Below are 12,291 nucleotides of genomic sequence, written 5' to 3'. Positions count from 1 at the left end.
GAAGCGTCGGCAATGGTTGATGATGATCAGGAGGCATGCAAATGTTTGATCGTCGACTGATCGTCTGAAGTAGCTGGGGGCATGATGCTTATCCACCATAAACACTTGAATTCTACGGCGTAGGTAGTAGCGGCCTCGGAGTGCTAATGTAGAGGCTCTCTCTCCGCCTTCTCATCAAGGCGGTCGACTGAGAGCTTGAATTGATACCTCAATCGCCTTTGATACCATCACCCCACAAATGCAATGAAATCTAAGAATGCGATCGCCGCGGCTCCCGTGACTTTCCATCAGGTCCTAGCTCTCTCGATATCGTTGGGGAATACGTGCTCACAATGAGCGTGGTATCCCATTGCGAGGGCCGCCAATGCTTAACAGGAACATTGCAAAGGCAGTTGTGGTAGACACCCACGATCTGCATCATGGAAGTTTCGATGGCAGTGAAAACGGTGCAAAGGCTTCCAATCATTACCAAAGGCCACCAGGCGTAAGCTTGCCAGTTTCGATCACCGGCTTTACCCCAGCGGAGTCGCGTCACGGGCGTGTGAAGGGACTCCCTCATGGTCGAGGTAGGTCGATTCGATATCCCAGATCCAAAGAGCGATGAGCCAAGATTGGGACAGCATGTAGGCCAACAAAGTTATTGAGCGGCACGATAAGCCGGCGCGCGGGGTATAGAATGATGCTAGAAAGGCTAGGATGGAGGGAATGAGTATCAGTACCAATGATCATCCGATCACGTATCTTCATTTTGACCTTCAAGCCTTCAGGCGCACTCGGATTTGGACCTTCGCAGACGCGTTTGATCCAGGTTTTTTTGCTCCGGCGACGGCGCCATATCCAAGCTGGTCTATATCGAGATTCATAGACCAAAGCGAAGAGGTGGAGGTACGCTTGTTGTGGCTCGCAGGTGGTCCCCTCGACCACCCCTTCGAAGATGTTTGGGTTGTTACCAGCAAGGAGGGGTCCGCTGATGATCCCTAGTTGTGTGGGATGACCATGAACCTCATTCCGAGTGCTACCAGAGTGAGTCTACGTTGACAAGACTGAGAGTTCTGACTGCCTACCCAAAGCATGGCTGGTATCATTGTCTCCGAGATTATTGTAACTGTCGATAAGCGTATACAGGAAGGAGCCACCAAAGAAGACCACAGGAGCTGAAAAGACTCGATGAAGTCACAGTGGGTTCCATGAGAAAAGTACAAGGCTGGAATTGTTTCATTATAAATGTTTCAAAGACCCACCTCCAACAGTCACACCGAAAGAATACCATGCAGCAAGCATCGTACGAAGGCGAGTCCTTGTCTTCTTAGTGAAGGTTACCACGACTTCTCCATCTTTTCGGAGAAGGTCATTCATACAACTTCAGGCGGTTTTGTCTACGGCTTCGTTGTCCGGCACCGTAAGCATATTAAGGTTTCCGACCAGTACTGTGTAGAGAAGCTGAGCGCGCTGTGCGATGGACGGACGTCCGTTTTCTCAATCTTCTTTTGTACAAAGCCCATGGTTTTCTGGCCCAGGGAAGCCTCATAGATTCCACTGACAAGAATGGCCCCGATAGCGTGAATATTGTCATAAGCCAGGCATCGTGTCGAGAATAGCAAGCACGGCGGCAATCAAGGCGAAGAAGGGTGTGCGAAAAATATTCGATGTTATCTCATTAAGTGGTACATCAAACAGTCCTTCAGGAATATGGAGCTTGCTTCGTCGAGGAATTGCCAAACAGAATGCCACAGACGGGATCAAGAAGGCCAGAAACGGGTTCACCCATTGATTGAGTTTCAAAGTTCTGGAACGCTGCTACCCAGAGCACGTGCTTCTGCAAAAACTAACGGTGATGCTGGCTAGAACCCGTGTACCGGCTTGATTTTCTACTCGGTAATTAGCCTCCATTGTCGACGACAACTCATGCTTTTCTAGTTCTAGCAATGTATTAGAATAGCTCGCGCCGCAAGGACTCTACCCGTTGATAAGATGTTCCCAGCTGCCCACAATGTACGAAGGGGTGTTAAATCCCACCAAGGATCCACTGTCAACCTTTAGAGACAACATACAACAACGGGTGAAGTCTTGACCACTCAAAATCAGAGCGCGTCTCGAGGCAGCCTTGTCGGAAAGTTTGAGAAGCTGTGGGAATGTTTCCGCAATTTCTGTGGGACTGGTGGTGTTAGTAGTGTTGTTGATGATACTCTTTGAAAACTCAACGAGGCTGAATATCAACAGCCATGATGCAGTGTGAAAATATTGCATACTGTATGGTCATGTCACTGCGCCGAGCGCTAAGGGTATCTATTTGCGACTGCTGGGATCAGGTCGGCGATCCATCGCAAATGCTCGACTCCGGTTATGGTGGCCTTGCATAATTAACAATCTGATTTGTGTATTTGTCGCCACAAGATGGACGGCTGCAAATGATGTACAGTATATAAATCAACCACAACTGACGTGAGGCTAGGTTGATCCCATGTATGCTATTGGGGTTTTGCTCGCTTGGGTGTGGCTTGGAAATGTTGAGAGTGGGTTGCGATACATACTCAGGGCATGGACCGCACCAAATGGGAGGCACCTTGCGCATGAGGATCCAATCATAAGCGTCCAAAGAAGTGACAAAGAGTGCAATTAGTAAGGACGAAATCAGCCATACACCAGAAAGATAAGATCAAATGCGAGTGCGTATGACAGGTGACGTCTGATCCAACTCAGCCACCACTACGCAGTGTGAGCCTCGTCGCGATTTTGCATAGAATATGGAAGGTAAGATAAATGCTCCGAGTAAGGGGTCGTGCGATTAGTGGGATTAGCCGCTAGGTCCCTTCACGAAGCAATCTCGCAGACAAGTCCGGTAGCCGAAGTTTTGATATGTAATCATGTAGATAGCGAGGGAAGCGGAATGGGATCAGAATGATAGGGGACTTGAGTGTGCAGAAACAGCAACCGTCCCGCGGTCCTTCTGACGGAGATTCAATGCCAATAATAAGATAGTGTAATAGAACCTTCTATCAGTCGAACTCAATCCTCTTCCCCCGCAAGAAATACTCACCCGCAAATCTGAATACAAACCATCCAAGGTACGTCCCCGTGACGATGGTCACCGGCCACTTCTGCCACTCTCGATCCCAGTCCAGTGGTATAGGTACCTGTATGACGATTAGTCTTCATTGACCCTATCCACAAGGGAAGTCTTCCAACGGACTGCACCGAGCCAAGCTCCCACTACTGCCCCTACCAGACCTCCCCATACTTCGTCAAATGGTAGACAGGCTCCGGATATTTCCCTCCACATGCGCGCGTTGACGCCGTGCACGTAGAACAGGGGCAGGACACCCAGCAGCGATATATGCGTTGCGCACAGTAGATTGTGCCAGAAATGGGTAGTCAGAGGGGCGCCGAAGAGTATGAGTATAACGGTCAGCAGCGGAGCCGAAAGCGAGAGGCAGAGGAGGAGGGAGATAATCGCAGGCTGTGTTGGGCGGGTAGCAGACAGTTAGCACTTTCAGCTACAGGCAGCAACGCGACGAAGGAGGGGGAATCCGGATTGCAGCATACAGTGATCCTGGACCCAACAGACGTAGGCTTTGATTTGGCGGATTGGGCGAATTGGACACGCTTCCGAGTTGTAGGGCCCTTTGAAGACGTAGGGGAAGGCGTCGAGCCGCCGGAGGACTGAGGGAGGCAGACCACGCAGTATGTAATCTGAAGGTGGGCAAGAGGAGCGAGAGCCTTGAAGAGGACCGACACTGGGTCGGCGACCAGATAGGGAAAGCAGAAGTAGTAAACAGTGAGAATAATGATGGGGTGGAGGTGGGTGTAGAGGCGGGCGATGTCGCTGGGAAGGACGGAGATGGGCTGGGAGATGGGGATGAGCTTTCGAGGCTTTGCCTCAGTTGTTTCTGTCATCTTGAAGGAAGCATCGTTGTTGTTTCGCAAGAACTCGATTGATTTTCAAAAGACAGTTCAGGGGAACTAGGCCGAATTGGGCTCGCTAGCGGGATGGTTACAACTCTTGCCCTACCTTACCCTCGCCCTCCTGCTTCGGTACACACGTTTGGTTTCTCCAACCAGTCAATATGTTGGTTTGAACACTGCAAGCAGAGACGGGGGAGTAAAAGCTAAGTGATTGCTGCGAACTCGTTGTGCGTGTCTCCTCTCTTCTTCTCTCGACCACGCTGGCCTCGTTTCATCTTCGTCACTATCTAGATCCCTTGCCATGTCTTTACCACGAATCACTACAGTCGTGGGCGCTGGTCTTGGTGGTCTGATCTTGGGCCAGTGTCTGAAAGCAAAGAACATCCCCGCCACCATTCTAGAGAAAGCTTCTTCTTCATCACGTTTCAACTACGGTGTAACACTCCAGCAATCTGTTTACCAGCCTTTACTGCGAATACTTCAGATGAATGAAGCAAGCTTTTTGGAAAAGTGCTCGATTGGTGTGCCTGAGGTCCAGATGAATTCAGCGACTACCACGACGACCATCCGCTGCCATCGCGGAAGATTGGAAGCTATTCTCCGTGAGGGGTTGGACATCAGATGGGAGCAGTGTCTCAAGAGTGTGAAAATGACCCCGCAAGAAATTTCATTGCATGTAGAGAATGGGCCCACGTTTGCAAGTGACACCATTATTGGCGCTGATGGAGTTCACTCGCAGCTTCGCAAGTCATTCATCCCAAGTTCTTGTCTCAATGTTCTCCCCTACGTTGTTTTCAATGGCAGACGCAGCATTACCCTGCAAGATTACAAGCATGGACTCCAAAAACACATGTCGGGCCAGACGATAATCCATGCTCTACGTGGTAATGTGCTGTTCCGGGTGTATGTGAACGAATACACTGCAACAGATGTCTGTTTGGGCTACACATATTCGCGCCCGGCACGGGCCAACGATCAACTTTATGAACCGTACAGACCAACAATTGGAGCGGAAAACATTCCAGAGGAATTTTACGCTGAACTGTCACTGTTCAAGCAGAAGGAGCTAGGGCAGGGATTTGCAGACATTTTTGACAGCGAGAAGGTTCGCCAAGACAGAGTCTTGCATTGGTTGATGCGAAGCAGCACGGTCCCACTCAAAGAGATTCAGGATCTTGCAGTCCGAGGTGTTTGGCTGATTGGGGACGCAGCCCACCCAATGCCAATCTTGGGTGGGGAAGGTGCAAATAAGACCATCACAGATGCGATAGTATTAGTAGATCATCTCTCGAATGGATCGGCTTCTAACAAGAACGAATTCCTTAAGAAAAGACACCAAGAGTGGAGAAGGGTTGTCGACGAAGGCGAAAGGAGACTCTCTGAGATGCATGGTTTAGGCTTCCCTTCGTTGTGATATTGTCGCTATGAAGCCAACCACGCTCCTCTGCTTCGACTACCGATCCGATTACGAAGTATCGCTAATGACGAGAGAACTTTAGAGACGTACAGCCATGACCACAACTCGGCGAGCGATGGAAATAACTTGGAGCATGACGTCACTCATACCGCTTCCATCGCTTCCATTTTGGCTGCGGTTGAGCCAAAATCGTGTCTTAGTTGGAGCCTTTCCTTTGGGCGAGCATGTATTTGCATTTGAAAAACGAGAAGACGATGCATGCCGAAAGGCTTACCTACGATGATGGTCTTTGTGAGACGAGCGCCAGGCTTGGTGATGGTCTTCAATACCCCGAAAGGTTTGCATGAGTAAAATTTTCATGTCGGCTCCATTCATCTGATGCCGAATATAGGCCGACGGATTGCGGCTGGACGTAATATTCAAGCCAGGAGCATTGTTGACATCAGCCCAGTCCTCGTCATGCCATTCGAAGAGCTCGATGCTGTCAAATTAACCACCCTATATCATTACACATAGTAATTATGGTGCTGTGTGTCTATGTTGCTTGCTCGGTGAAGCTCAATATACTAGCAACTGGCCTGTTGACGAGTAGGACAGTAACACGCCATTCCAGACCCACGCGGTAGCGCTAGGCCTGGGTTCTCTCTTCAATCATTGTTGAAATCTCGATCAGAAAGTAGGCTGACAGAGAGATCCGGTCACTCAGTGTATCACATATAGAGCACTCCGAGATATCCGAGCTGGAAAGAGCTGTACGTTATGTTGAAGACCAGACTTTCTACTTCAAATGTTGAAACCTGCATCATGTCTGGGATTGTGTCTTCTTGTAGACACATTTCATGGCTCGATGCCCGCCTTAAAAAGGCGATGCTGATTCCAAAATGAGAATCCAGGTGCATCAATTACGGACGGTTGTGGTTCGTTGACACAGACACAGAAAGGATGAACGAAGACAAAGAGGACAGTATAGACGTTCTGAGTAGACTACAAACTTCGTGACACGTTGTTTAGCAGACCGGATCTTGCCATGAGATTCAGAGCCCATTGTTCATATCTGATGAAGTGGAAAATCAGTGTGTGTTCTTAACACCGCAGTGCTGCACCAATCAATCTTCTGACTCAGGAGTTTGGCCCCCAATCTATGCCAAGAGGCCTAGAGCCTGGGGTAGTGTTCCAGGGGCTTCTAGGCAAGATCTATCTTAGCTCATCGGCCCTTAACAGACCGATGCAGCAGTGGCGCATGCATCCGCCTTTGGGCTTGAACGCGTCGTACCTGTCATGAACCTCGTGACTTCCTTGGGCTTATTCAACTTGCTACTATCCGTCTTAACACTTTCTACTTATCTCTGACGACACTTCCCCACAACCCTCAACACTCCCTCTACCTAACTTCTTATCATCATCATCATCATCATCATCATCGTCACCATCTTCATCCATCCATCTATCTATCTATCTCACATCATCACCTACGAGACCTTGCTTGCTTAACTTACCTTGCTTGCCCTCATACCGTCATCCATACAGTTATCTTGTACCACATACCTATCTATCCATAGTCGTCCTTGACTGAGTCTCCCAACATGCGCACCTCACGCTCATCATCCAACGCCTCTTCAACATCAACACCTTCATCTCCATCCTCAGACAACTTCCAGATCTTTGTCAAGCTGCTATCTGGAGACAGTACGGGACCCAAATCTTCATAGCAGAGTACAACAGAGCTGACGTACGACATAGCCATCCCTCTGACCGTCCCTTCAGACACCACGATATCAACCCTTCGCCAGCTACTCTCGTTGCGAACATCCGCCCCAACAACAGACATCCGCCTCGTCCACGCCGGCAAGCATCTAACCTCCGCCGATGCCTCATCCGGCACATCCACAACTCCAATCTCTGACCTCCTACCCCCATCCTCGACTCTCCACATGGCCCTGCCCATCCGCGGCGGCATGCCAGCGAAGAAGATAAAATGCACGTTCAAAGATTGCAAAGACGGAGCGCAGAGGATAGTGGGTGATTGCTCGTTCTGCCAAGGGCATTTCTGCGGCAAGCATAGGATGTTGGAGGATCACAAGTGCAGTGGGCTGGAAGACTGCAAGAAGGAGAGTCATGAGCGGAACGCGGATACTTTAAATACCCAAAGGACGGTGGCTGTGAAGGGTATCTAAGATGTGGTGTGTGTGGGAAATGGGGGGCTAGGAGAAATAGAGAAACATAATACAGATATTCTTCACAGACTGCGTTAGCTATTCGTTGTGATGCTGATTGCGACGTACGCTCATGATCTGCTTGGACGGTAAAATTTTGTTTCTCGGTTTGCGAATGTCTGGTTCTGATTAAGTGCAATGTGTTGTTTGGAACTGATCTCCCTGATATGGTCCATACTTCTATTCTACTATCCGAGCGCCCAAGCAAAACCCTTGCCTTGTCCTTTATCCAAGCACCATCCGCTCCGGACTTAATGTCGTGTCTCACAAACGAGCTCTGGCTTCCTGACTCCGATTCCGTCATCAACGAACTCGTCCGAAAAGTGCTCTTCCATCAATGTCCCGATATATATTCATAAACCATAACGGACCAGATTCATGCACTGTCGACGTCACAGGTCTCCGCTCAATCGTCCAATCTTCCGATTTCATCCCCTTCCATCTGGAAGCGCTGTTGATGGAAGCTGGGCATTCAGGCAAGAGGTTCCGAGAAGCATCGGCCTTTCCAAAGCCGGCCATCAAAGCAATAGGAGAGCACGAGCTGGAAGCCGGATCCATGTGACTAAGAGCTAACTAAATTGCCGTCCCTTTTTTAATTCTTATGTACACCCCCAAGCCGTCGTTGCAGTCATGGATCCCAATGCCAAAGCTCCAAGTCGCCATGCAAAGCAAGAATGATCGTCATCGTCATCGTGCTCCCTCCTCCACCGCCTTACTCTGCGTGGGTTTTCCCTTGCCCGTACTACTACTATACTTCCACCAAAATATCGTCCCAAAAACAAGCACCATAAAATTGATCCAGGCGGCCATCATCCACTGGCTCCACGAGATGTTGATTTTCCTCTTCCCTTGCTCCCACTCGTCACAGACCTCCAAGAACCGCTTTGGGTCATCCGTAATCACACCGTCAACTTCCTTGTTGATACTCCACCTCATCATGTCCTCCTCGTTGACCGTCCAGAAGTACAACGGCCTCCCTTTCGCTTTCACATCGCGAATGAAGCGTGCTCCAAAGAATGGCAACATGAGGGTCTTTTGTAGCATGTTGAAGGAAACGTTCGGGACTGAGAGAAATTTGCGCGCGTACGGTATGGAGAAACCGATATGCGTTATGGGAAAGGTGGGCAGGTGTTCCGCGCAGAGAGGAAGGAACTTGACGGCCCAGCAGCCGAGGACCAGGCGCTGATTCCAGGGTTTGAGGGGATGTGGGGGGACGGATTGAACGGTTTCCGCGATGAGGCGCATGACGTTCTCGGCGTCGTTGTCGAGCTAGTCAATTTTTAGAAGCAGTAAGGGTGGGTATAGATCGTACTATACCTTTATGTCTAACAGAAGCCAGACATTCTCCGATCCGGGAGAAGCCAGAAATTCGAGTAGATCTTTGAATCTAGGCATCGGTTCGTGAGGTGCTGCGAGCGTTCGCTGTTGGCTTATGTAGTCCCAGGAGCAGTCTATGATCTTTTCGTCTTTGCCAAAACATCGCTTGAGGGTTGCGTCCTGCACGAGTCTATTAGTCAATCATTTAGTGGTCGTTACCATGTCCAATACCCACATGAGATAACACTACAACGTCGTCCTTGGTCAAGTGTATATCCGTCTCCATCGCGTGGGCCTTGGCTTTAATCGCACCTCGAAAAGCGCCCATGGTGTTCTCTGGATGTTTGGCTTTGTACCCTCGGTGGGCGATTGCCTGGGGCATTTTGCGACCACTAGGATGTTTTCTTGCGAATGTCCAGGATGCTGAATGATGTCAGTCAGCACTCAGATTGTAGAACCGGAAATTAACACGGACGTTGAGGCCGCGCGACGTTCATATCTAAGGAAGGAGCTTCTGCGAGGGTGTCGTAAATTTTGTCGTCGAGTAGGAATGGTGGGACTGGGATAGGTGAGATTTTCTGTATTATAGGTTTGGCTGCCGCCATCATGGCTGTACGCGAATACGCAAGGATTCGACCGAAAGGTAATGTGGGAGTAGAGCGGTTGATGTAGCAGTAGGTCGGATTTATAGGCAGCAGGGAACAAAGAAGCCATTAAAGACGTGGCCAGCGGATATATCGAGTGAAGGGAGTGGGGTGTTAGTACCACTGCACAGCGACGGGGATATGGGGAGGAGATGATGATAATAATAATAATAATAATAATAATAATAATAATAATAATAATAATTATGGATTTGGGAGGCTTCGGAGGTTGGAGGGCAGCAAGGATGGATGATGCAGTCATGGTGCAATCTTTGCGCCAACGATGCTGGTGATACATAGAATGGGAAGCTTCAGATCTGACACGGTAGAGCCAATCAACAACAACGCGCCAAAACCTTTTTGGTTTGGGGCTTGGCACAGATGAAATGGGAGGAATGGGCGTTCTTGAAGCGGCATAGCTGCGATTGCACGAGGAAGATCATTCCTCAATCGGGCCTGCACCCCCATGAAGAAAAGTCAATACCTAAGCGATTTCGCTGACTCTCCTCGCCACCAACCCATACTAAAGTACGGTATACTGGAACAGTGGAAGGTGCACAAGGATGACAATACATACATGTATAACTTTGAGGTCTTGCTTCGGCGGCGAGCAGCATGTTGGAGCACCTAAAGCCGTGCATTTGCTGAACACTGTGAGATCTTGCCGCTCAATTGCGTAGGTGGAGGATGTGGCAGTGCGGGCTCTCCTTTTCAGGATGTTTCGAATCTGTCATGCCGCATGCATGATGCGTGGGCTCAATGCACCCCGAACCAGGATTTTGGTGTGGTCTACCTCTGCTCGTCGCACATGATTGGGACTGAGCTCTTTGCCCCGAGTGACTGCTGTACTCCGTGCGGCCGAAAAGTCTAAGACCTTGGCAGTCCGGCATGGATACATCCACCGATTGAGACTGTTCACTGAGGGTACAATAACCGGCATCGGTTGGTGGATACTTCCCTGCCAAGAGCTTAGGCTTTTCCGCCACAAGCAGATGCGTTGGAAGAAGCTCTGCTGTTATTGACAGCTTCTTCGCGGCAGAGTATTGGCCTGGAGAAAGAACGCTGTCAGTCTTTGCACGAGACAGTTGGTTGAAGATGCCTCACAGGATCGTAGACATGTAGCCACCTGAAGGCAAGTCAACGCTTATTGGAACCTCAATTTGCTCATCTCCTGCATATGCCTAGCCTCTTGCGAAAGTGCGAAATGGACTACCTAAGTCAAATTTCTTCTCAGACTCAAAATCAACTTGAGGTTTACAGGGGCCATCCATCCAGCTGGGAAGGATAACAGAAAACAGAAACGGCAGCATTGGCGTCCAAACAGCGCAAGCTTGCTCAATTGGGCCCTGACGTGCTAAAGCAACCGCGCCATCTGAAACCATTTTGAACAGGATTACCCAGTCTAAGTATTTGTAGGAAGTCTCTGCGGGTCTGTCGAACGTAACGACGAGGTTGGGTGGATCTCCATCAGGGAAAAATGCGAGAGTCAGGTTTCTTTCTGAACGTGTGCAGCAAAGTCTGGACTGCATATCGGGCGAGACGACAGCCGTTTCCCACCTTGCAATTTCCCTGATCCATGAGGCCACCTGTTCATCTGCTTCCCGTTGAACGGTCATCATGCCCGTCAATCCATCGCTATGCATAGACCCTCGCCCCTCTCCATCCACGGTCCGCCACTGTGCAAAGATCTTTCAGGATCTGGAACAGAAAGCGTCATTCTTAGAATCGTTATACTCTACGAAGATTACTTTCGCGAGGTTCTTCATAGATACGGGATTATATCCAACAGAGATGCACCACACAGCCTCGATGTTGCTCACATCATGTCTAAAATTGGCCTGTGAGAGAGTCAACATTTTGGTCCGGAATTGGCGTCCTAGTGGAAAGGCCATCCCGACACAGTGACTCAAACGGCCATCATCACCTCGAAGAGCTCCAAAATACGCCCGAGCGAGAAACCCAAAGCTTCAGGTGCAAAAGACGCGCGCGCGAACAAACGTCAACGCAAGACCATGTCGAATTCAGAGTAATGCCTACTTCTCCGATAGAAGTTCTCTTGCAGCGAGATATGGAATGGAGGGGCGACGATGTCACCAAGTTTGCAGCAGATATAAGCTCGAGGGTTCGTGATGCGGACACGCTTGTAGGCGCACCAAGTATCAAAGCCGTCGAGTACGTTCTCTTGCAGTGGGGCACAAGGTGTTGGGTTGGCCATGTTAATAAATTTGCAGTACAAGGAAAAGTCGGATGTCAATGATGCAGATATGCTTGTAGGCTCTCAGGTTGTCAAGGAAGCAGACATAGGCAGTACTGTAGCGAGAAAAGCTGAGGGAAAATCTCAGCCAAGTGGTTTGCAGCGAGATGTGCAGGCAGAGGTCGTCACCGCAGATGAGCTTGCAGTGGAGCAACGTGGAGGGCCATTCAGCGGAACCGAGGCCGCTGAGCTCTTCGAATTTGAACACCCGGGGGTATTGTTCAATCTCCAATGCAATGATTGAGGATGGCATATTAGATATCTCTGTTGTTGTAGGGCTTTTGAGGTTATGAACCAACGAGTTGCGAAGAAAACAGCATATACAAAGATGGGTGGACAGAACTCAAGCTTTCAAACTTGCTATTCTCGTGTATCAAAATCGACTTTCAAGCCTCAAAATTTCAGTAGTAATACGGATATGCAGATGGACTTGTGGTGACTGGAAGTTGCCCTTTTGCCTCTCATCCAAGCCGGAATAACATGGCCTAGCCTCCGCTATGCTAGGCATGCCCTTATAGTACATTGATATATTGAGTAGTGTGA

The 12,291-nt window shown here is 49.5% G+C and overlaps 5 protein-coding genes across 5 annotated transcripts; 3 read left to right on the top strand and 2 right to left on the bottom strand.

Moving 5' to 3' along the window:
• Positions 1–2,996: 2,996 nt before the first annotated feature.
• Positions 2,997–3,894, bottom strand: HO173_001147 (uncharacterized protein; the record flags this gene model as incomplete). Its single annotated transcript, XM_037303091.1, has 3 exons — positions 2,997–3,134; positions 3,191–3,457; positions 3,544–3,894. The coding sequence occupies 3 exons, from the start codon at positions 3,892–3,894 to the stop codon at positions 2,997–2,999; spliced, it is 756 nt and encodes a 251-aa protein (XP_037169738.1).
• Positions 3,895–4,204: 310 nt separating this feature from the next.
• Positions 4,205–5,317, top strand: HO173_001146 (uncharacterized protein; the record flags this gene model as incomplete). The annotated part of the gene is made up of 1 exon (XM_037303090.1): positions 4,205–5,317. One exon carries the CDS (start codon positions 4,205–4,207, stop codon positions 5,315–5,317), a length of 1,113 nt encoding a protein of 370 aa, XP_037169737.1.
• Positions 5,318–6,903: 1,586 nt separating this feature from the next.
• HO173_001145 (uncharacterized protein) lies at positions 6,904–8,095 on the top strand (the record flags this gene model as incomplete). Its single annotated transcript, XM_037303089.1, has 3 exons — positions 6,904–7,006; positions 7,061–7,486; positions 7,932–8,095. The coding sequence occupies 3 exons, from the start codon at positions 6,904–6,906 to the stop codon at positions 8,093–8,095; spliced, it is 693 nt and encodes a 230-aa protein (XP_037169736.1).
• Positions 8,096–8,220: 125 nt separating this feature from the next.
• On the bottom strand, positions 8,221–9,458 carry HO173_001144 (uncharacterized protein; the record flags this gene model as incomplete). The annotated part of the gene is made up of 4 exons (XM_037303088.1): positions 8,221–8,802; positions 8,851–9,030; positions 9,086–9,273; positions 9,326–9,458. 4 exons carry the CDS (start codon positions 9,456–9,458, stop codon positions 8,221–8,223), a joined length of 1,083 nt encoding a protein of 360 aa, XP_037169735.1.
• A 2,300-nt stretch (positions 9,459–11,758) lies between these two features.
• HO173_001143 (uncharacterized protein) lies at positions 11,759–11,992 on the top strand (the record flags this gene model as incomplete). The annotated part of the gene is given in 2 exon segments (XM_037303087.1): positions 11,759–11,764; positions 11,777–11,992. 2 exon segments carry the CDS (start codon positions 11,759–11,761, stop codon positions 11,990–11,992), a joined length of 222 nt encoding a protein of 73 aa, XP_037169734.1.
• Positions 11,993–12,291: the final 299 nt, after the last annotated feature.

Source organism: Letharia columbiana (assembly GCF_014066305.1).
Source record: "Letharia columbiana isolate WasteWater2 chromosome Unknown Sc0000002_s0, whole genome shotgun sequence".
Classification (NCBI taxonomy): domain Eukaryota; kingdom Fungi; phylum Ascomycota; class Lecanoromycetes; order Lecanorales; family Parmeliaceae; genus Letharia; species Letharia columbiana.
The sequence above is the reverse complement of the archived record's forward strand: the minus strand, read 5'-3'. Positions and strand labels throughout refer to the sequence as shown.